The sequence below is a fragment of the Cucurbita pepo genome, chromosome LG04 (assembly GCF_002806865.2).
Source record: "Cucurbita pepo subsp. pepo cultivar mu-cu-16 chromosome LG04, ASM280686v2, whole genome shotgun sequence".
In the NCBI taxonomy this organism is placed as follows: Eukaryota; Viridiplantae; Streptophyta; class Magnoliopsida; order Cucurbitales; family Cucurbitaceae; genus Cucurbita; species Cucurbita pepo.
In genome coordinates, this window is record NC_036641.1 from 8,510,584 (window position 1) to 8,535,487 (window position 24,904).

At 36.4% G+C, this 24,904-nt stretch overlaps 1 protein-coding gene and 1 non-coding gene across 2 annotated transcripts; both read left to right on the top strand.

Moving 5' to 3' along the window:
* Positions 1 to 601: 601 nt before the first annotated feature.
* Positions 602 to 24,283, top strand: LOC111794080 (callose synthase 3-like). Its single transcript, XM_023676209.1, has 42 exons — positions 602 to 737; positions 1,092 to 1,316; positions 2,983 to 3,083; positions 4,276 to 4,400; positions 4,963 to 5,056; positions 5,280 to 5,390; positions 5,481 to 5,597; positions 5,777 to 5,896; positions 9,386 to 9,444; positions 9,616 to 9,742; positions 10,511 to 10,648; positions 10,763 to 10,839; positions 10,965 to 11,058; positions 11,666 to 11,788; positions 11,914 to 12,031; positions 14,547 to 14,884; positions 14,968 to 15,020; positions 15,109 to 15,169; positions 15,366 to 15,447; positions 15,524 to 15,573; positions 15,667 to 15,753; positions 16,610 to 16,744; positions 16,844 to 16,938; positions 17,083 to 17,167; positions 17,264 to 17,424; positions 17,549 to 17,672; positions 17,757 to 17,857; positions 17,953 to 18,082; positions 18,423 to 18,574; positions 19,000 to 19,109; positions 19,227 to 19,352; positions 19,451 to 19,709; positions 19,850 to 20,000; positions 20,541 to 20,660; positions 20,738 to 20,856; positions 20,963 to 21,046; positions 21,954 to 22,066; positions 22,147 to 22,376; positions 22,453 to 23,256; positions 23,331 to 23,381; positions 23,464 to 23,649; positions 23,720 to 24,283. The coding sequence occupies exons 2-42, from the start codon at positions 1,127 to 1,129 to the stop codon at positions 23,966 to 23,968; spliced, it is 5,850 nt and encodes a 1,949-aa protein (XP_023531977.1). The 5' UTR covers positions 602 to 737; positions 1,092 to 1,126; the 3' UTR covers positions 23,969 to 24,283.
* LOC111794170 lies at positions 19,448 to 19,527 on the top strand. Its single transcript, XR_002815061.1, has one exon. It is a non-coding gene; the product is annotated as a small nucleolar RNA J33 (small nucleolar RNA).
* Positions 24,284 to 24,904: the final 621 nt, after the last annotated feature.

The following is a 24,904-nucleotide window of genomic DNA, read 5'->3' on the forward strand; positions in this document are numbered from 1 at the left end:
AAGGCTATTCTCTCAATTGGTACGAGGCTTTTTGGGAAGCTCAAATAAAGCTGCTCAAAGTGAACAATATCGTACAATTGTGGAGAGTTGCGTTCATTTAACATGGTATTAGAGTCATGTCCTAAATTAGCCATATCAATAGAATTCCCAAATGTCGAACGAAGAACTCCAACAGAAAAAGGAGTCGAGGCTCTTCGAACACATAGTAAAAAATGACTAAGACTCCAAAAGAAAAGAAGTCGAGGCTCGATCAAGGGGAGACGTACTTTGTCCAAGGGGAGGCTAAAGATAATGGAACTAATATTATTTAATAATTTAACTAATTAATTTAAAAATATATTGTTAATGGTGGAAATAAAAAAAAATTATATATATCTATAATCGTAAAATATCAAGGGGTAGTTACGTAATTACGTGAAAAGATTCTACCCTTTTTGTAAAATGGAGGTTCAAAGAATATAATTGGGCCCCACAAAAGCAGTAATTCTTTCGTTCTCAAACAGCAGGCAGCAGCAGAACCAAAGAAGAGTAGATTAGTGTACAAGCACGAGGCAGCTACTGACACCAAAAGGTTGCTTTTTTTTCCCCTCCTTTTCTTTGGCTCCATCTTCCATTTCCCTTTCATTTACTTCATTTTCGATAAAGTTGCTTAAATTTGCAGCTCTCTCTCTCTCTCTCTCCCTCTCTCACATACACCCTGTTTAGGGTTTCCTCTTCTGCGATTGCCAATACCACAGGTGATTCGTCTCCATTCTTCTTATCTCATCTACATTTTGTGTATCTTTGAAATGTATCAATGATTCTGTGAATATTGTGCTTGTGTTACTTATTTTGAGTTGCTACATTTCCTTTTTGGTGTTCCAGATGCTTGAATCTTGCGTTTAAGTTGTCACATTGAGGAGGTAGTTAGTGAACTGTTTGTTCTGTGGATTGGTTGTGGTTCGAGTTTGTGTTGTGCGTTTTCTGCTTGTTCTTTCATGTTTTTTGTTCTCCCTTTTTTTTACTGTTTGTTATTTTGAAATTTGTTACTGATGTTGGGTTTTCTTATGTGTCACTGTATCTTGTTCTTTGAAATTTTATGTGGGGAACAGGGAGATTTTGGAGCTTGAGAGTCTGAAGGAACCAAATGTCGTCCAGAGGGGGATCTGATCAGCCTCCTCCACTGCAGAGGAGGATCACGAGGACGCAGACGACGGGGAACCTTGGTGAGTCGGCGTTTGACAGTGAGGTTGTTCCATCGTCGCTCAAGGAGATCGCACCGATCCTGCGTGTGGCTAATGAGGTTGAGTCGAGCAATCCCAGAGTTGCTTATCTATGTAAGTTTGGACCAATGGTGTAATGTTGATAGGTTTTTATCTTGTGTCATAATTAAGTACTTGCTGCTTGCGGTGAAAAATTGCTGCTTTTCTTCTTCTTCTTCTTCTTCTTTTTTTTTGATGCTAAACTCTTAACACTTATTATTTGATAAGAAATAACAAACTCTAACACTAGTTTGGTCCTGTTGAATTGGAGCCGTTTTTGTGGTTAGTTTATTGGCTCTTATTTTTTTGGGCATATTTTTTTTGTATGCCTTTGTATTCTTTCATTTGTTCAATAAAAGTTCGGTTTCTTACCAATTGTTGTATCAATTCGGATGTCGGTTACAATTCAGCTTACATTGTGGGGCTGCACAGACAAGTTTTGTAATGGCTCAAGCANTTGAAATTGTAACAGCCCAAACCCACCGTTAGCATATATTGTCTTCTTTGGGATTTCCCTTTCGGGCTTCCCCTCAAGGTTTTTAAAACGTGTTTGCTAGGAAAAGATTTTNCCCAACCAATGTGGGATCTCACAATCCACCCCCCTTCGGGGCCCAACGTCCTCGCTGACACTCATTCCCTTCTCCAATCGATGTGGGATCCCCCAATCCACCCCTTCAGGGCCCAGCGTTCTTGCTGACACACCGCCTCGCGTTCACCCCCTTCGGGGCTTAGCCTCCTCGCTGGCACATTGCCTAGTGTCTGGCTCTGATACCATTTGTAACAGCCCAAGCACACCGCTAGCAGATATTGTCCTCTTTGACTTTCCCTTTTGGGCTTTCGCTCAAGGTTTTTAAAATGCGTTTGCTAGGGAGAGGTTTCCAATCCCTTATAAAGAATCCTTCGTTCTCCTCCCCAATCGACGTGGGATCTTACAAGTTTATTATGTCCTTTTACCTTGTGCTACACCTTTGTGCATTATGATTCTGAATTTCTGTCAAGCTGCTTGATTGGGAGTTGCAAGTCTCTTCGCTTAAATTGTTGATGGTCCATATGGTTTGCTTGCCAGCTTTTATAGTTTGAAACTCTGAAGTATTGACTTAACTTCAAATCAATGAATTGATGCATGGTGCGTGCAGCTAAACCTGCTTTTTTGGTTCAAGTCAATGTTCTTCAAGCAATCTAACTGGTTTTTGACAACGATGCTATTCTAGTTTAAGGTGGTTGACTTAGACTTCTGGTTTAGGGTGGTTTGGCTTAGGCTCTCATCGTTTAGTTCTTGGACCTGTACTACTGTATTTTTTAGAAGCCACAAGCCAGAGATATTTGTGCTTGATGTAGTTATCAACATTCGAGGTGGCACCTTGAGTCTCAGTATATGCTTTAAAACTTTTAGTGCGTTTTTTAAGGAACTCAAATCAAATGTATGGTCATGAACATAACTCAATAATTTTGATGATTATTTTATATTTTGTTCATGGACATTGTGCATGATTTATAATTCTTAGATCTTTATCTTCCTGCAGTTCTTATAATATGAAATGTTTCTCAAACTCTTTTACGGTGACTGCATATAAATGTACCTTTTGACTATCTTTTGGTTGTTTCTAGTCATTAGCCTTTCTGGTTTCCCGCATTTGTGAGATGAGATAATTTTGTTGTTTATTTATTTCTTATAACATTTTCTGCTTTTTTTTAAAAGTTTTTGGGCCATATTTTTAATCTATGTATTTTGTAATTGTAGGTCGGTTCTATGCATTTGAGAAAGCCCACAAGTTAGATCCAACTTCAAGTGGGCGTGGTGTTAGGCAATTTAAAACCGCTTTACTACAACGGCTTGAAAGGGTTAGCTCTCTCTTCTTTTATTTTTTTCCCTTAATTTTTCTTTTCTCATGAGTAGTTTGGAATTTGGATCTATATTCTTGTTTTTATTTATTTTGAAGCGAGTTTGATGATTAATTTCTGGATTTTTAGTTTACGGTAGTTATCCGCTCAAGTGACTCTCAACTAAATCATAGAAAAATCATCTACTTAGAGGGTGTATGGTAGTTGTGTTCATTTTGGTTAGGATTATTAGCTTGTTAATCTTTGCTCATTGTTCCCGTTTCTTTCCAACCCTTGTTATCATTGCTTTCATGGATCACTTGGATCGGGTTTTATACATTAAATTTTTTCTATGGAAGAGCCCTTTCTAAGTGGTAATATGTTGAGCTGTCTTATTTTTGTCTCTTTTGTTGCGGTTTCATCTTCATTCAAATTCCTTTATTGGTCACATTTGGTTGTTTGCATGCCAATCTTGTTTCTCTCGCTTTGTTTTTCCCTTTTTACCTTCTCATTCTATTCTCCATGTTAATTCATAAATATCTCTAAATTGGTTGCGCTGCAGCTTCTTGGTGGATCATAGAGGACCACCACTATTATTTTATCAATGGATATTCCTTATGGCTTTGGGTCTTGAGTAACGTGTTCTTTCTAAGTGGGCAATGAAGGTTATTGGCACATTTTACAATAGTACCATTTTGAAACCCAAATTTGGAAGTTACTTTCTTGGAGCATTTTGGCACTTGTTTGGCTGAGCGTAGATTTATTGAACTATGCCATATAAGAAGTCCTTTATATATATATAAGAACTTTCAACCTGATTCCTTTATATATACATATTCAAAAGGGGAGTGACAGCCAAAAGGTCGGGGGAAGGGGGAACCCCTGCCCAAGAACTAAACGATGAAAGCCTCCCAATCATTATAGTACAAAAGAAATTTTGTGTGCAAAGAATTCCGCCAAGAGGTCTAGTTCTTTAGATAATTAGAGGCACAAAAGATGAATTTGACCCCAAGGCCTGTAAGTAAGATAGTAGCAGTCTTGCTAATGAGCCATGACCCAGCATGAGGTCCCTTTTTGCTTCGAAAGAACAGATTATTTGTTATGCTTCTGTAAATTTTCATATATTTCTCTATGTGTGTGGTTAGTAGTTGCTGGATGTTTCTTTGGTTGCTATTTCAATTTGTTTGCTTACGTTATTATTCTCCGACTGCAGGAGAATGATCCAACCTTAATGGGAAGAGTAAAGAAAAGTGATGCCCGTGAAATGCAGAGCTTCTATCAACATTATTATAAAAAATACATCCAGGCTTTGCAAAGTGCTGCGGATAAAGCTGATCGGTAATTTTTTTGTTAGCTTGTTGTGGTTTTAGTTAATTATTGCATTTTTATCCATCTTGATTATCTACCCCATGAGAAGTTTGGCCGAAAAGGGACAGAAGTCTTTGAAGAGGAAAAAGAGGATTGTAGGCATTGTTTTGGGATTGCATATAATGTTGGTCCTGTTCAGAGTGAAATTATTACCGTTACTTTTCCTTATGTAACGGTGAAGAGATTTTTGGATAACTGTTAACATTTGTTTTCCTCTAGATTGTTCTTATGGAAGATTGTGGGAGTTGGAGTAGTTCTTCCTTCATATTGGAGAATAGCAATTTCATGTGTTTACTAACATCATGTTGAAAAAATAGTTACACGACACAGCTTTTATGAACTATTATACTGGAAGTACTCCAAACTTTAATTCACTTATGTAAAATCTCTTAAGCTTCGTGGTTTAAAAAACTGGTGTGTTTTTCTTGGTCTCGATTTTACTTTTCCACCATTACACATTCTGCCTCCCTCTTTCTTTTATTTAAATGTTTGAATGGAGCATTAACCTTTCGTTCTCTTTTCTGCATACCAGTGCTCAGCTTACTAAGGCATATCAAACTGCTAATGTTCTCTTTGAAGTTTTGAAGGCTGTTAACATGACCCAGTCCATTGAAGTTGATCGTGAGGTGAAACTGAGAACCTTTTCTATTACCATTTTGTTGGTTTTTATGAAAATCTTATTGGTGTTTTTCCCTCCTGAGATAACCCAAAATTTAGTGGGAAACAGGCGAAATTGAAACTTGTTGGACAATTTTTTGCCAACTTTGAAGTCAATGCCTGCATCTCAGTCATCATCTTCTGGTATCCTCAATGAATGTTATCATTGATTTAATTTTTTTTTTTTTATAGATTCTGGAAGCACAAGATAAAGTTGCGCAGAAAACACAGATCTTTCTCCCATATAATATTCTTCCTCTTGATCCTGATAGTGCAAATCAGACGATTATGAGATATCACGAGGTTTGATATTAGTTTGATAATATCTGCTTGTTGATTTATTGACATAATGAAATCGTCTTCAGATGAATAGTTTCTGATAAATAACTGCAGATCCAAGCGGCAGTTATTGCCCTTCGTAACACTAGGGGCCTTCTTTGGCCAGCTGATCGCAAGAGGAAAGATGGCGAAGATATCTTGGATTGGCTCCAAGCAATGTTTGGGTTTCAGGTAACAGAATGACCTGAATTTCTCTTCTTTATTTGACATTGCATTAGAGGTTTGCGTGACTGTTGCATTTTTTTTATTTAACGTAGGTGCAATAATTAGAGTGAAATGTTATCGAGTCACATATTTCCTTGGAATAAAATTTTAGCCACATATTTTGAATAGTATTGACTTGAATGCAGGAAGGAAATGTGGCAAATCAAAGGGAGCACCTTATTCTGTTACTTGCAAATGTACACATTCGGCAGTTTCCAAAATCTGATCAGCAGCCCAAGGTCAGTAATATTCGGCAAATATATATAGCAGATGGACTTGATAAAGCCTTTATATATATATATACACACATTTGAAGATTCCCCTTTTTCCACTCTTAAGAAAATTGCTTTCATTTTAGAAGAAAGGAAGCAAAACTAAAATGGTATGGGGCCGTACAAAAAGGCAGGTCAATCCCTCGAATTGGAAACACCAATTGAGTTTTGAAGAAAAGTCTCCAAGAATTGATGGGGTTATGTGGGTTGTGTATTCTGTATCCTCTCCTGAGAACCTTAACTGCTCTAAAAAAGCCTCCTTTTCACCCTCCAATNATGGGAAGAGTAAAGAAAAGTGATGCCCGTGAAATGCAGAGCTTCTATCAACATTATTATAAAAAATACATCCAGGCTTTGCAAAGTGCTGCGGATAAAGCTGATCGGTAATTTTTTTGTTAGCTTGTTGTGGTTTTAGTTAATTATTGCATTTTTATCCATCTTGATTATCTACCCCATGAGAAGTTTGGCCGAAAAGGGACAGAAGTCTTTGAAGAGGAAAAAGAGGATTGTAGGCATTGTTTTGGGATTGCATATAATGTTGGTCCTGTTCAGAGTGAAATTATTACCGTTACTTTTCCTTATGTAACGGTGAAGAGATTTTTGGATAACTGTTAACATTTGTTTTCCTCTAGATTGTTCTTATGGAAGATTGTGGGAGTTGGAGTAGTTCTTCCTTCATATTGGAGAATAGCAATTTCATGTGTTTACTAACATCATGTTGAAAAAATAGTTACACGACACAGCTTTTATGAACTATTATACTGGAAGTACTCCAAACTTTAATTCACTTATGTAAAATCTCTTAAGCTTCGTGGTTTAAAAAACTGGTGTGTTTTTCTTGGTCTCGATTTTACTTTTCCACCATTACACATTCTGCCTCCCTCTTTCTTTTATTTAAATGTTTGAATGGAGCATTAACCTTTCGTTCTCTTTTCTGCATACCAGTGCTCAGCTTACTAAGGCATATCAAACTGCTAATGTTCTCTTTGAAGTTTTGAAGGCTGTTAACATGACCCAGTCCATTGAAGTTGATCGTGAGGTGAAACTGAGAACCTTTTCTATTACCATTTTGTTGGTTTTTATGAAAATCTTATTGGTGTTTTTCCCTCCTGAGATAACCCAAAATTTAGTGGGAAACAGGCGAAATTGAAACTTGTTGGACAATTTTTTGCCAACTTTGAAGTCAATGCCTGCATCTCAGTCATCATCTTCTGGTATCCTCAATGAATGTTATCATTGATTTAATTTTTTTTTTTTTATAGATTCTGGAAGCACAAGATAAAGTTGCGCAGAAAACACAGATCTTTCTCCCATATAATATTCTTCCTCTTGATCCTGATAGTGCAAATCAGACGATTATGAGATATCACGAGGTTTGATATTAGTTTGATAATATCTGCTTGTTGATTTATTGACATAATGAAATCGTCTTCAGATGAATAGTTTCTGATAAATAACTGCAGATCCAAGCGGCAGTTATTGCCCTTCGTAACACTAGGGGCCTTCTTTGGCCAGCTGATCGCAAGAGGAAAGATGGCGAAGATATCTTGGATTGGCTCCAAGCAATGTTTGGGTTTCAGGTAACAGAATGACCTGAATTTCTCTTCTTTATTTGACATTGCATTAGAGGTTTGCGTGACTGTTGCATTTTTTTTATTTAACGTAGGTGCAATAATTAGAGTGAAATGTTATCGAGTCACATATTTCCTTGGAATAAAATTTTAGCCACATATTTTGAATAGTATTGACTTGAATGCAGGAAGGAAATGTGGCAAATCAAAGGGAGCACCTTATTCTGTTACTTGCAAATGTACACATTCGGCAGTTTCCAAAATCTGATCAGCAGCCCAAGGTCAGTAATATTCGGCAAATATATATAGCAGATGGACTTGATAAAGCCTTTATATATATATATACACACATTTGAAGATTCCCCTTTTTCCACTCTTAAGAAAATTGCTTTCATTTTAGAAGAAAGGAAGCAAAACTAAAATGGTATGGGGCCGTACAAAAAGGCAGGTCAATCCCTCGAATTGGAAACACCAATTGAGTTTTGAAGAAAAGTCTCCAAGAATTGATGGGGTTATGTGGGTTGTGTATTCTGTATCCTCTCCTGAGAACCTTAACTGCTCTAAAAAAGCCTCCTTTTCACCCTCCAATTGAATGATATAAAGAATGGTAAAAAAAAAAAAAAAAAAACACAGCTTGCATAGAAGTGTGGTAACAGATTAGGCGTGGTAACAGCTTAGGGATCTACTTTCAGATGGAAACACCTTCAGCTCCAATGCCAGTTATGTTCGCCATGTTACCCTACTAAGCTGTACCACACACTGAAAGTGGCTGAGTTCTGAAAATTTGGAACTATACCGGTTGTGTTAGTCTAGTGAAGGCATAAAGTTTATAGTGTGGGTATTTAGGAACNTGGCCGAAAAGGGACAGAAGTCTTTGAAGAGGAAAAAGAGGATTGTAGGCATTGTTTTGGGATTGCATATAATGTTGGTCCTGTTCAGAGTGAAATTATTACCGTTACTTTTCCTTATGTAACGGTGAAGAGATTTTTGGATAACTGTTAACATTTGTTTTCCTCTAGATTGTTCTTATGGAAGATTGTGGGAGTTGGAGTAGTTCTTCCTTCATATTGGAGAATAGCAATTTCATGTGTTTACTAACATCATGTTGAAAAAATAGTTACACGACACAGCTTTTATGAACTATTATACTGGAAGTACTCCAAACTTTAATTCACTTATGTAAAATCTCTTAAGCTTCGTGGTTTAAAAAACTGGTGTGTTTTTCTTGGTCTCGATTTTACTTTTCCACCATTACACATTCTGCCTCCCTCTTTCTTTTATTTAAATGTTTGAATGGAGCATTAACCTTTCGTTCTCTTTTCTGCATACCAGTGCTCAGCTTACTAAGGCATATCAAACTGCTAATGTTCTCTTTGAAGTTTTGAAGGCTGTTAACATGACCCAGTCCATTGAAGTTGATCGTGAGGTGAAACTGAGAACCTTTTCTATTACCATTTTGTTGGTTTTTATGAAAATCTTATTGGTGTTTTTCCCTCCTGAGATAACCCAAAATTTAGTGGGAAACAGGCGAAATTGAAACTTGTTGGACAATTTTTTGCCAACTTTGAAGTCAATGCCTGCATCTCAGTCATCATCTTCTGGTATCCTCAATGAATGTTATCATTGATTTAATTTTTTTTTTTTTATAGATTCTGGAAGCACAAGATAAAGTTGCGCAGAAAACACAGATCTTTCTCCCATATAATATTCTTCCTCTTGATCCTGATAGTGCAAATCAGACGATTATGAGATATCACGAGGTTTGATATTAGTTTGATAATATCTGCTTGTTGATTTATTGACATAATGAAATCGTCTTCAGATGAATAGTTTCTGATAAATAACTGCAGATCCAAGCGGCAGTTATTGCCCTTCGTAACACTAGGGGCCTTCTTTGGCCAGCTGATCGNAGAAGCTTTTCAAGAACTACAAAAAATGGTGCAAGTATTTGGACCGTAAAAGTAGTCTTTGGTATGTTCGTATATTCATTTTAAGGCATTATTTGGATTATTGAATTTTATTTCTAAATTCTGATTTGTAAGTACTTAATCTTGTTACTTCTTGTTGTCTCTCTTAAGTTGGTAATAATACTACGAAATTGGCCGTTCACCATTTGATGTGTTTGGGCTTCTGACACTTCAGGTTACCTACCATACAGCAGGAAGTGCAACAACGGAAACTTCTATACATGGCCTTATATCTTCTAATTTGGGGAGAAGCAGCAAACTTGAGATTCATGCCCGAGTGTCTTTGTTATATATACCACCATGTATGCCTCAGTACTCCATNTTTTTTTTTTTTTTTTTTTTTTTTTTTTTTTTTTTTTTTTGGTAGAAAATCTCTTATACATGGTGTTGTGTGGACTGATATTTTATGCATTTGCTTTGTACAGCATCTAGTGACTTAGTTGCCAAATTGTTATCGTTTTTATTTAAAGTTTCTATTTTTTTGGAGCTTAATTATTAGGGATTAGCAAATCCTGAGTCTGTCTTCTTTGTAAACTCAAAGAGCTTTTACCAAATCCTTGAACTGGATTAGAGGTTCTTTTTATGAATGCAAAAAATCTCGTTATGACTTTTGCTTCTCATAGTCCTACCTCTCTCATTATAATTTGGGAAGGTTTCTTATAAATACAATGGATAACACGTCCCTTTTGTAAATTTCATACATCAATAAAATTGTCTAGCAGAAAAAAGAAAAAAAAAACAGAACTCTTAGATGCCCATTATCTAGAGGAATGGTCAACAGTTTGGATGTGTGGGTTCCTTCTAGAATTCTGTTTGGTAGAAGTGGAATTTGAAATACAAGAGGATTGAGTTATAAAAATGGATTCTATATATCAGATGCTTGTCTGTGAACTGCAGTATGCACTAAAAGTTGTATGTGACTTTTGTTTAAGTTCAGGACATTGGAGTCTTGAACTCCGTTGCATAGATGTTTGGTGCTAGAGCTAATATTCCATCTTAAACTATGAACGAGTTTTATTTATTAATAGAATACCTCTTTGTTGTTAAATTTAATTGCCTGTTTCATGAAGATGGCATTTGAGTTATATGGCATGCTAGCTGGGAATATCAGCCCTATGACTGGAGAAAATGTCAAGCCAGCCTATGGTGGTGAAAATGAAGCTTTCTTGCGTAAAGTTGTGACTCCGATTTATGAAGTGATTGCAAAGGTTTTTCTTTTTCTTTTTTTTAATTTGTATTTATATATTTTTATGCTTGTTCTAATGGAAATACAAGGAAGGCCGTTTCTATTTTGATAATATTGTTCTCTTGCAACTTGCTAGGAAGCTGCAAGGAGCAAACAAGGGAAATCAAAGCATTCCCAGTGGAGGAATTATGATGATCTAAATGAATATTTCTGGTAACTTTTCATTGTGGTATCTCTCTCTCAAATAAATTGGCCATTTGATTTTTTTAATTTTTATTTATTATTATTATTATTATTTTTTGTGATCGGGCCATATGATATCCATTCTATAACTGTAGGTCAGTTGATTGTTTCCGCCTAGGCTGGCCAATGCGTGCAGATGCAGATTTCTTTTGTCTTCCTTCTGATCAACTCCATACAGACAGAACTGGGGTAAGTTATTTCCTTTTTGAGATGAGATTTCCTTTGATGTATCTAACACTCTGAGCGTGTTCCCTGTCATACGTTGTTAAGTATTTGTTGCAAGTGTATGTGAAACTAATATCAACTGGATCCTTTTTCTCTCACTCAATACAATAACTTGTATTATTTTGCGATAATTTCCATGAAATTGGAATTACATATATAGTCTTACCTTTTGCATTAGGGAAACTGTTTCTGTATGGATGAATGAATAACTTCTTTATGCCATTTTAATCTTTATGTTGATTCAATATCAATTGATGTTTTGTAATTCCCATTGGGACTTTCTATAATAATTGTTTGCATCGAAGTGTAAAGTAATGATGATTCTGCTTAATGAGCTTTGAGTGAGTTAGTGTGAAAACTAGTGGAAAGATAATTGCTAGACAAGAAATTTATGTATGATGATCTCTAATAAAGCTAGATAGAATGTATTAAAAAATGAAGCCTGTTCATGACCTACCGTTTTATTTTTCTACACTTTCAACAGAGTTCTTCCGTTTTATTTTGGTATTTTATGATATACTGCAACTGTTCTACAACTAGTGAGCTTGATTATTTTGGCTGTGATATCCAGGAGAACAAGCCTCTTTCAAAAGATCGATGGGTGGGGAAAGTTAATTTTGTTGAAATAAGGTCATTTTGGCATCTCTTCAGAAGCTTTGATCGTATGTGGAGCTTTTTTATACTCTGCTTGCAGGTTGAGTATTTTTTTTCTTTAATGTTTACTAACTTGGATGTTGTCGAAAAATATTATTTAATTTGTAATAGTATTTTTACTTATAAAAACTATTTCCTTTGTAATTCTTAACTTACTATTTTCAGGCGATGATAATTGTAGCCTGGAATGGCTCTGGTCAGCCAAGTGCAATATTTGATTCTCAAGTGTTCATGAAAGTTTTAAGTGTCTTCATTACTGCAGCCATATTGAAGCTTTGTCAAGGTTGGTAAATTTTCTCTCTTTCTTTGTTTGTATCAATGGTTTTTTCAAAATTAGTCTACTGCCTATGTCAAAGTTTGCGTTTTACACTAATGACTGAGGCATGGGAGAGAGGAGGGTCGGGCGTAATCCAGGAGAGTTTGTAAGGGAGGTGTAATGCTGGAAACTGAAATGAGAGTTGGAGGTTTAGTTTCTTTACAATGAGATTAGATGCTGACTATCAGATACCATTGTTTTTCTAATGGAGCATTGTTAATTTGAAAAAGAGAATAGGTTCTTTTTGGTGAAGCTTTGTGGAGATTAAAGGCCTATGTAAATGATCGTTGAGTAAACAACAACAGTTATTTTGGTTTCTTTCTAATTAGAAATCAAGCTTTCATATGAAAGAGTAAAGCGAGCGATACCAAAAAAAAGGTCCATAACAAAACGTGCCCATAAAAAAATTGGAGTTTACAAAAACGTGCTCGTTGTTGATAATAAGGGATAAAGGACATCGTTTCATTAGATAAGCACTAGTTTTGGCTCGGTTGTGGAACTTTGATACCTCCTTATCTCTTTTGTATTGTAAGTTCATATCCCATTTTGTAAGTAGTCTTTCTTCGCTCGTATCTCAGTGGAAGAGCTTTTGTAATTATCCTTGATAGGACGTATTCTTTGTAGTGATTCACACCATCAATGAAATAATTTGTTGCCTGTTAAAAAAAAGTACATGGGAGGATTTATCAGGTCTTCACTGATTTCCGAGATACTAACACTATAAATTCCAAAAGATGGATATATCATTTCAACTTGAGTAGGAAGAAAGTCACATTTGTTTTCAGGAACTTCAATATAAGCATGGTCAAAGTCCAATAGCTCCCAAGTTTCTGAAGAACACCTTACAAAATCACCAAGATTACTTCCTAATGCTTCCAAATATTGTTGAGATCAGAAGTTTAATCCAACTTCCGTACTCATCACAACTTCAATTCATCTATGCTTTTTGGTAGACCTACGTTCATTCTTCAAGTAATGTCTTTTTAAAGTAAATTCTGAGAAAATTTACATGATGCTTTATTGGCCATAAAGGGAGTAATCTTACGATTGTCTTTAAAAACTACTTTTAAAGAAAGGGAAATGTCCTTCCAATCATCAAATGCATTAAGCCTAGTGATGATCTTTAGAGATTCCAGTCTAAAGCTGAAACTTTAGACTCTCTTTTAAGTCAATGATTCTTCAAAGAGTCCTTTCCAGATAAGACAGCCTTCTCTTTGACCACATCCACATAAGAAAACTTTGCTTTATTACTGTGAGTTTTAGAAACTTACTTTTGAGAAACAAGCATGTGATTCTTGAATCAACTGTTCTTACTTGCCAAGAATTCCGTAATCGTGTCTCAGAAAGTTAACCAACCTAAGGAATCGTTGGAAATCAGAAAGTTAACCAACCTAAGTTAACCAAACCTCCCTTCATCAACCAATCTAAAGGGACTCTTCGTTTCTGAACTCAACATGTCCCCCAATCATCTCTTTCTTGCTTAAAAAGTTGAAATAGAAGTATTCTTGTATCATTTCTACTGTACCTCTATCAAACCATCTAATATGGGACAGATGAAGGAGAAGAATCACCTCTATTTCCAAGACAAGAAAACACTTGTTTTTGAATCCAAATGCAGAAATATTTGTTCTCTATACAACTACTGGATTCCATGATTTAGCAAATCTTAAAAGAATGAGATCATTGGAAGAAACTTAACCTCATTATAGAGACTGATGGACATCAAATGGTTGAAGGAGAGAAGGAGGAGAGAGGAGAGCATTTTTGCACATATCTCGATCTGTCTGTTATATGATATAAATTGGTGGTTCACTTTGATGGGACGTTTCACTGTTGGACTCAATTGTTCTAGATTTTATCTAGACAAACTAAATCACTACCAATATGAACGTATGGAGAACAATTTGTTATACACTAAAGTTCAAGTACTAAATTGCTACCGTAATAAAAGTACCGAAACCATAAATGTTCTTTTAATCGAATATTTTTTACTCAACTTTAAGTTACTGCAACCTCTTATTTTTGGATCTCAAGAAGGTTTTTAGTACTCCTTAAATTCTTTTGTTCTTGGATCACAAAGTAGACCTTTTGTTTTGCATGCATAAGAAAATAAATGATTTCTGTCAATGTACCTGAAACTGCTAGGCTTTCACAAGGTTATATGTTATTACCTATCTCGCAACTGGGAAACTTGATCCATAGATTGATATTCTATCTTTGAGCCATGGAAGTGGTTTTTTTTTTTTTTTTTTTTTTTTTTTTTTTTTTTTTTTTTTTTTTTTTTTTTTTTTNTTTTTTTTTTTTTTTTTTTTTTTTTTTTTTTTGTGTTTTCCTAGTTATTTTCATGTGTCATTATCTTTTTATATACCAGCGACCTTCCCTCTTGATGCTCAATAATTGGCTATTTATATAGATTCCTGATATGCATCTTTTCAGTCCACCAAAATACTTAATTCTTGGTGTCTTATTCATGCTTCTGCAGCTGTCCTTGATGTAATTCTCAGTTGGAAAGCACACCGTAGTATGTCGTTTTATGTCAAGTTAAGATATATTTTGAAGGTGGTTTCAGCTGCTGCGTGGGTTGTAATTCTTCCTGTGACTTATGCTTATATCTGGGAAAATCCATCTGGATTTGCTCAAACAATCAAAGGCTGGTTTGGTGGCAACAGTTCAAGTGCACCGTCCTTGTTTATCTTGGCTATTGTAATCTATCTGTCACCGAATATGCTAGCAGCTTTCTTCTTTTTATTTCCTTTTATTCGTCGGTTTCTTGAGAGATCCAACTACAGAATTGTGATGCTCATGATGTGGTGGTCACAGGTAGACTGATAGCTAATGTGTTAATTATTATTTTTCTGTTCTGCAATCTCAATTTTCTCATTGCATTTTCTTAAAATTTTCAGCCACGACTCTATGTTGGCAGAGGAATGCATGAAAGTACATTTTCTCTTGTCAAGTAAGACCTCATTATTTAGAAAAACAACAATTCTTGCCTTACCAATTTCCTTTGTCCATTGCTGATCGATCATCTTTCGAACATTTAGGTACACGTTATTCTGGGTTCTTCTTATTGCAACCAAGTTGGCATTCAGTTATTATCTGGAGGTATTATTTTCTTCTCCTTTTGGCCTCCTTTTATACTGTCAGCTTATTAGTAAATTAAACATGCTGAATTTTGTTGACTTCTCCCTCTTTAATGCTACAACCTAACCCCTGGGTGTGTTTTTTTTGGCTATTTCCTAATTGCACGAACAACAATGCCTTTGCTTATTTTCACTTATTATTTTGCTTCTCTCGACAGATAAAACCTCTTGTAGGTCCAACGAAAGCTATCATGAGCGTTCGGATAACTGTCTTCCAATGGCACGAGTTCTTCCCTCGAGGTGGGTAATGTAATTATTTGTAAAGGAGTTGTTACCTTTGACATTGATGTTCTAATGTTGTTTTATTTCTTTGCAGCAAAAAACAATATTGGCGTTGTCATTGCACTCTGGGCTCCTATTATTCTTGTATGCATTTTGTCCATGCCCAATAACACTTTCTTTTTTCTCTTCGTTTACTGCTTCGTCTTAGTTATGTCCTAACGAATTAAAATTTTTCAGGTTTACTTTATGGATGCTCAGATTTGGTATGCCATATTTTCCACATTATTTGGTGGTATTTATGGTGCATTTCGTCGCCTTGGAGAGGTTTGTGATCCTTTTAAGGCTTATGTTTTCAGAAACCTGATATATTGAAGCTAAAGAAAGCAATAGCCGAAGGGCAAGTAAATTGAAAATTGCCTTACACAAAGCTAACGAAGAAATGTTTCAATATTTGAGAAACTGTAATTACTTAAGAATTTACTTTGTCTGTAAAACCACCTCGGTAAGTTATTTATTTGTATGCGATTACAAAAAACATCAAAGGAAGCTTTTTTTATCTTTTGATGCTCTTTTATTCCTTTTCATCCAAATGCCCCACTAGGGTTCCCTAACTGCACAATTCTACAAGATCTTAGTTTTTTCTTTCAAAATCCGATCTTTTAACATCTCTAGAAGCTGGGCAGACACGCTGAAAAACTATATTCCTTAGAGATAAAAACCCAGTCCTCCGAGGCAAAGGAGAAATAGGCGGTCTAAGATTCATTTCTTTAAATACATTAGAAACAGATGGAGGAAGGGCTCCATGGCTATGTTTTTTTCTGGAGGTTCTGCAACTTCACTTTCTTGTTTTATTCAGTAAAGCTGCATCTTTTCCTTTTGTGATTAAACATAGTAGAGGGTAGCCTTATTTTACTCAACTTGGTTCTTTGGCGAAAACGACTTATCTACCTTCTCTGTATACTTTGATTTTCTTAATGCTCTGTTTCTGATCTAATCTAAAATAAAAACTCCTAAGTGCATGTTTAATGATTATGTTATTCTTTGGCCTTTTATTTATTTAAAATTTGAGTGACTATCTGCTTTTAGCTTTGTTATGCTTTTCCAACATGGCAATGCTTCCCTAAGTAGAAATGTCATCTTTCCTTACTACTGTTTTAGGAAAATGTTTTTATTCTTTCAGATTCGTACATTGGGGATGCTCCGGTCTCGTTTTGAGTCATTGCCTGGAGCTTTTAATGCCTGTTTGATTCCAGAGGAACAAGGAGAACCCAAGAAGAAAGGGCTGAAGGCCACTCTCTCCCGAAACTTTTCAGTAGTTAGTTTTGTCTGCCTTGAATTTTAGTTTCTTGATTCTTTTCTTTGTTCCTAACTTTGACAAGATTTTTTTTTTGTGTACATTTTGGCTATCCTGCAGATTTCGTCTAACAAAGAGAAAGAGGGTGCAAGATTTGCTCAGCTGTGGAATAAAATAATAAGTAGCTTTAGGGAGGAAGATCTTATAAGTAATAGGTAATATTCTAAGACTAGACCCATAATTGGTTTGAGTTGTCCTCATCTTCCTGGAGTCCTTGGTTATCTTTGCTACAGACTTTATGCGATTCTTTGAATTGTCTTGGTTAGCTTTTCATTAGCTTAATCTGTTTAATATCCCAGGGAAATGGACCTTTTGCTTGTTCCATACTGGGCAGACACTGAGTTAGGCCTTATGCAGTGGCCTCCTTTTCTTCTGGCTAGTAAGGTCTGTGCTGCTTGTCAATCTATTTTTGTGGACCTTGGTTGTTGGAAAAATGTATTTGAGTTATTGACGATGGAGTGATGATTATACTTTGTATAGATTCCAATAGCATTAGATATGGCTAAAGATAGCAATGGCAAGGACCGGGAGTTGAAAAAGCGAATTGATGCTGATAGTTACATGTCCAGTGCCATTCGTGAATGTTATGCCTCATTTAAGAAGATAATCAAGCATTTAGTTCAAGGAGCTCGTGAGAAAGAGTAAGTGTGACCGTCATATGATTTTTTTAAGGAATATAATTAATGCACAAGTTGATCTCAACTAGTTTCTTATCACTCACTTTTTGGTATCCTACTTTTAACCTTAATATTTGAATATTACCAGGGTTATAGATTATATATTTACTGAGGTTGACAAACACATAGAAGAAAATACCCTAATAAGCGAGTTCAAGATGAGTGCTCTTCCAAAGCTCTATGATCGCTTTGTCAAGCTTACCAAGTATTTGGTAACGTTTCATAATTAGCCCTGTTTATCCATTTTAATTCATTGGATTCTATACAATCTAACTGGTTATGTCTTCAACTTTCAGTTGGATAACAAGCCGGAGGACAAGGATTCTGTGGTTATTTTATTTCAGGACATGTTTGAGGATGTGACAATAGATATCATGAATGATTATTATATACCCAGGTGTTGCATCTAAATTTTGAGTTGTCCTAGAAAATTATAACTTCTCAATATTGTTTTTTCATATGTCAAGTATCTTACATAGAAAATTTAAATAGTTTACATGAAACACTCCATGGAGGATCTGAGCTTGAAGGAATGACTTCATTGGATAAAAAACATCAACTATTTGCATCCACTGGAGCCATAAAGTTTCCCGTTGATCAGACAGAAGCATGGAAGGAAAAGGTCAGTGATTGATTTAGGGAAGTTCATGGTTCACTTTTTCTCAGTAGGAGTGTTTGAGGCGTGCCTCACTCTCTTTAGATTTATGCATAGACAAGGATTGCCTAAAATAAAAAAATATACTATAACAAGAAAATGGAAGAGATCAACATCGAAACGTCTAGGGTGTATATCCTAAACTCTTGGTGTTAATAACCAGGAAGTAAGAAAATGATAGAATAGAAGACGGCTGGACAAGGATTACTGGCCACGTAGTTAGCGCTTTGTATTGAGAACATAAACAGTTTATTTTCTGTGGACTAGCTATTGTCATGAAATGTAATGGATATCCTTCTATGTTCAGATTAAACGACTCAATCTATTACTTACAACCAAGGAATCTGCCATGGATGTACCATCCAACTTAGAAGCAAGAAGGCGTATCTCTTTCTTCTCAAATTCATTGTTTATGGACATGCCTGCAGCACCTAAAGTCCGGAACATGCTTTCTTTCTCGTAAGGCTTATTCTTTTTTTCATTTTGCAACCATGGTGGTTATTTTATTCTTTATTTCGTTGCATTTCCTACGATTTTGTTCTTTTGAAAATGTATACATCTGTGTAGGTGTCCTTTTCTTTTTTCTTTTTTCGAACAAGAAATGAAACTTTTCATTGAAAAAATAAAGACACTTGTGCTCGAAAGACACCGACTCCCAAAAGGAGTGAAAGAAAATATATACAAAAATAAATTACGTAAACGCTTCCCTATTCAAGCATATGTTTTGCAAAGTGAAGCCAAAAAAGAGATTATATTGAAGTTTTGAGCCTGGGTGATTCAAAAGTTTTTTGATTGTGTTCTATCCATATGTTTGAATTGGGAAATTTCGAGCCTAATTGATTCAAATTGAGCTTTGTTTGCTGATACTGTAACGTTAAATTTAGTGTTTTAACTCCATACTACACGGAGGAGGTTCTATTTTCATTGCATGATCTTGAAGAGCCAAATGAAGATGGCGTTTCAATTCTCTTCTACCTACAAAAGATATATCCAGGTCTCTTTTTTTATTTCTGTTTTGTTTTTCATTTTTTATTTTGTATTGTTATATTCGTTCTTGTGTTATTCCCATGTACTATTTTGTTGCATGAACAACTAGTTTGTATATGTTTAGATGAATGGAAGAATTTTCTTGAAAGAGTGAAATGCTCTAGCGAAGAGGAATTAAAAGGAGTGAGCGAGCTTGAGGAAGAACTTCGCCTCTGGGCGTCCTACAGAGGCCAAACATTGACTAAAACTGGTTCTCTCCCTCCGTCCCCTTTGTCATTTGGATCGCATTTTATCCCTCTGTATCAAAATGTTGTTCTGCATGTAACACTGTGTTTTATTGAAACCCAGTAAGAGGAATGATGTATTACCGGAAGGCTTTAGAGCTTCAAGCTTTTCTTGATACTGCTGAGGATCAAGACCTAATGGAGGGTTACAAGGCGGTGGAGTTGAACTCGGAAGAAAATTCTAAGGGAGACAGATCATTATGGGCACATTGTCAGGCAATATCTGACATGAAATTTACCCATGTTGTATCATGTCAGAAGTACGGTATTCACAAGCAATCTGGTGATGCTCGTGCCCAGGACATTTTGAAACTAATGACAAAGTACGTGAGGGACTGTTTCGATGAAACTTCTTTCGGAAACTGTATTCAGAAACTGCTGCTAGACATTCTTATTGTTTTATAGATCGAGAAGTCGTCTTCATTTCCTAATGTTCTGTCGTTACCATTATTGTTTATTGTAGGTATCCATCACTTCGAGTGGCATACATCGATGAGGTTGAAGAACCTAGTAAAGACAAATCCAAGAAAAACCAGAAAACATATTATTCATCTCTCGTGAAGGCTGCTTCACCCAAATCTATTAATGCTTCTGAGCATGTGCAATTGGATGAGGTATTGCTTAAAATTAGTGTGATGGCATGCTTGGGTTCAGTTTGACATGTTATACTTACTGTTGTCAATCTTGTCTGGTCTAGTTCCATGCTTGAATAATTTTTCCTCTTAGTTTTGTCCAATAGAAGAATTTTACCAAATGAACATTGACGTTTAGATTTTAGAAAACGATCGATTAGATTGTCGATCAGTATGTTGGCATCCTTGTTGACATGTCAGTATGTTGAAGCCGTTGGCTCCAAATCAATGTGTCGATATGCTGGACACTGTCAACATGCCAAAAGTCAGTTTCCAAAATAAGGGTTGTCGGTAGACACTGGATGGCGGTTTAAGCATTTAATACACAAAAACAATAAGACATCAACATGACCCTTATAACCAGCATATGAATTATAAATAATGGACCTAATCAATGGTTGACCACCTTGTGTTGAATACTGATCAACGTAATATTAAAGTCCCTTAGTACACAAAATAAAAGAACTCCATGAACTTTCAACATGAATTACAATCCTTTTGTCTTAAAAAATTGGCATACAGATTATTTATCAAATAAAGCTTCCGGGTCCTGCTATCTTGGGTGAGGGAAAGCCAGAAAATCAGAACCATGCGATAATATTTACGCGTGGTGAGGGCTTGCAAACAATAGACATGAATCAGGTATATTCAGTAAAATGCAATGGATTTTCTTCTTCTTCCCATGTATTTTCTAGATTGTTTATATTTTTATTTTGTAGGATAACTACATGGAAGAAGCATTGAAGATGAGGAACTTGTTACAAGAGTTCCTTAAAAAGCATGATGGTATAAGATACCCCTCTATTCTTGGACTTAGAGAGCATATATTTACTGGAAGGTAAATCCTCTCTCTCTCTCTCTCTCTTGCTTTTTTTAACTGTTATCGTTTTTACTTCTTATGGCCAGTTTTATGCTTTCTTCATTGTTCTTGTTTCTGAATGTAGTGTTTCTTCGCTTGCTTGGTTCATGTCTAATCAAGAAACGAGTTTCGTTACCATTGGTCAGAGACTTTTGGCCAATCCTCTGAAGTAAGTATTCATCTCTTTGTGATTAAGTTCTTGTAAAGGAGGAAAAATGACAAACAGAAACTGAAATACCTGCATGTTTATTTTTTGAATTTGAAATTGTTTGAAGTTTTTAGCTATAAAATATGATGTTCATGCATTTAGCAGGTATCATGGGTTGTAGCAATATGATTAGTTGCAATTACTTTGGACTTGTACGGCACGAAGGTTCTGTTAGATTGTTACTATGAGATCCCATGTCGGTTGGGTGGAGAAACATCTTTATAAAGGTGTAGAAACATCTTCCTAGCAGACATGTTTTAAAAACCTCGAGGGGAAGTCCGAAAGGGAAAACACAAAGAGGACAATATCTGCTAATGGTGGTCTTGGGTCGTTACAATTGGTATTAGAGCCAGACAGTGAGCGATGTGTCAGCAAGGATGTTGAGCCTCGAAGGGGGGTGGACATGAGGTGGTGTGCCCTTTCCTTTCTCCAATTTGATGTGGGACCCCCACCAAATCCACCCTTCTTTTGGGCCCAGCGTCCTTACTGGCACACCGCCTCGTGTCTACCCTTCTTCGGGGAACAACGAGAAGGCTGGCACATCGTCCGTCCGTTGTCTGGCTCTGATACCATTTCTAACTGCCCAGATCTACCGCTAGCAGATATTGTCCTCTTTGGGCTTTCCCTTTCGGGCTTCCCTTGAAGGCTTTAAAACACATCTACTAAGGGAAGGTTTCCACTCCCTTATAAAGGGTATTTTGTTCTCCTCCCCAACCAATGTGGGACATCACAGGTGTGGATCGGGGGGTTCCACATCGATTAGAGAAGAGAATGAGTGCCAACGGGATTTTAGTTGGATTCTTTTAAAAATGAACTTTTGTTATATATTTTTCGTAACTATTGATTTATATATATACATTTTATCTAGGGTTCGTTTCCACTATGGGCATCCAGATGTGTTTGATAGGCTCTTCCATCTAACTAGAGGGGGCGTCAGTAAAGCTTCCAAGGTTATCAATTTGAGTGAAGACATATTTGCTGGTATGCCATGACTTCTCTTAAATTTCTTCGCAGATGAATTTGGCTTTACCCCAAGTTACTCAAAAGTCTATAAATTTCAGGGTTCAATTCAACTCTTCGTGAAGGCAATGTCACTCATCATGAATACATACAAGTTGGAAAAGGAAGAGATGTGGGCCTTAATCAGATTTCGATGTTTGAAGCAAAAATAGCAAATGGGAACGGCGAGCAGACACTAAGTCGGGATATATACAGGCTTGGACACCGATTCGACTTCTTCCGAATGTTATCGTGTTATTTTACCACTATTGGGTTCTATTTCAGTACAATGGTATGAACCATACTCTGTCTTTCTGCTATATTTAAATGTTACTTTTATTAATACTCTGATACATATTGATGTGCAGATAACTGTTCTCACGGTATACGTATTCCTTTATGGTCGGCTTTATCTCGTTCTTAGTGGACTCGAAAAAGGTTTGAGCACTCAACCTGCTATTCGAGACAATAAACCTCTGCAAGTGGCGCTTGCGTCTCAATCTTTTGTTCAGATTGGATTCTTGATGGCCTTGCCTATGCTGATGGAGATTGGTTTGGAAAGGGGATTCCGCACTGCATTGAGTGAATTCATATTAATGCAGTTACAACTAGCCCCCGTCTTTTTTACGTTCTCTCTCGGGACAAAGACTCACTATTATGGGAGGACTTTACTTCATGGAGGCGCCAAATATAGGCCTACGGGTCGTGGGTTTGTCGTGTTCCACGCCAAGTTTGCTGATAACTATAGGCTATACTCCCGTAGCCACTTTGTTAAAGGTCTTGAGCTCATGGTTTTACTAATCGTATACCAGATTTTCGGGCACACTTACAGAAGTGCATTGGCTTATGTGTTGATTACTGTATCAATGTGGTTTATGGTCGGCACCTGGTTGTTTGCTCCCTTTCTCTTCAATCCTTCTGGTTTCGAGTGGCAAAAGATCGTCGACGATTGGACCGATTGGAACAAATGGATAAGTAATCGTGGTGGAATTGGTGTTCCACCAGAAAAAAGTTGGGAATCGTGGTGGGAGGAAGAACAAGAACATTTACGCCACTCGGGAAAGCGCGGTTTAGTAGCTGAGATATTATTAGCATCTCGATTCTTTATCTATCAGTATGGTCTTGTGTATCATCTTAGCATCACTCAGCGTGCAAATACTAAAAGTTTCTTGGTAAATCCACTTCTTGTTCTATCCATCTTGACAATATGAATATCAAAATTAATGCTTTCCCTATTTGATCACAGGTTTATGGCGTATCATGGCTGGTAATCTTTCTAATACTGTTTGTAATGAAGGTGAGTTGCTTGGAATTTGTTACTCATCTAGTCCTGCCACATGATTTTCAAAATCTAACTCGATCGTTTTCCGTTCTTCCAGACTGTATCGGTTGGAAGGCGAAAGTTCAGTGCAGATTTTCAACTCGTGTTCCGTCTTATCAAGGGCTTAATATTCCTAACCTTCATCTCTATTCTTGTCACCTTGATTGCCCTTCCTCACATGACACTGCAGGACATCATTGTTTGCATACTTGCTTTCATGCCAACAGGTTGGGGCATGCTTTTGGTAAGTCCCCTTGACTCTAATTCTACCCCAAAAACCAAATCTTCCATGTACTTAAACTATGTTTTTCCAGATCGCTCAAGCGTTGAAACCACTCGTCCATCGAGCTGGCTTCTGGGGATCCGTTAGAACACTCGCCCGTGGTTACGAGATCATCATGGGTTTGCTCCTCTTCACTCCGGTTGCATTCCTTGCCTGGTTTCCATTCGTTTCAGAATTTCAAACCCGTATGCTCTTCAACCAAGCGTTCAGCAGAGGTTTGCAGATTTCTCGTATTCTCGGCGGTCATCGGAAGGATCGATCATCCCGAAACAAAGATTAAGAACACTGTAAGACAAACCTTTGCCTTATGCCAATTCCTTGATAGCACTTGATGATGCACTGAGGCTTGTTTATATCATTAGGAGTTGTATAACCAATGTGTGGGCAGTAGAGTTCAGTAGTAGTGTTTAATGGGCTGCAAATTTTGGTGTTTGTTCATAGTTTATGTTCACACGTCCATTCCTCTAATGAACAAACAATCTTGTATTTAAGGAGGATGATTAGTAGTAACACTACTGAATCTTGTTTCCAGCTAGTGTCACTGCCGTAGTTCTTTTGATTTCTTTAAGGTTATTATGTTATTTCTTACCATGTTCTTCATTTTGGTTAGGTTGATATGAATGTGATATTCATCGTTCTTTTTGTTTTGTTCGTGTTTTGGATTCACGTAACTATCTAGTTTACTTTTATAAGATGGTTATTAGACGTTGATGGTTCAAAAAATCGATGAGCAAGTCGGTAGGTTCAAGTAGTTAAGACGATAATGATCTTATTCAAAATTATATCACTCCATTTTGGTGTTAACGTAAACTTTTTGAAACGAGATTAGTCTGTAAATTCTTGTCGATCATAAAAGTATATTTAAAGTTAGATAGATGGTTCGACTCGATAGAAAATAATGTGTAGTTTTTGAAAGTATTTTGATAAATCGATAAAATAAAACAAGGGTGAATGTAAATTTGGAATTTGAGATAAATGAAATTATTCATCGAAAAATGTACTTTTATAAATGGTGTTTTGTTCTCCTCCTCAACCAATGTGGGACATCACAATCCACCCTCATTCGGAGGAGCCTAGCATCTTTATTGGCACATTGCCTTGTGTCTACCCCCTTCAGGGAACAGTGAAAAGGCTAACACATCGTTCGGTGTCTGGCTCTGATACCATTTGTAATTGGCACATTGCCTTGTGTCTACCCCCTTCGGGGGACAGTGAA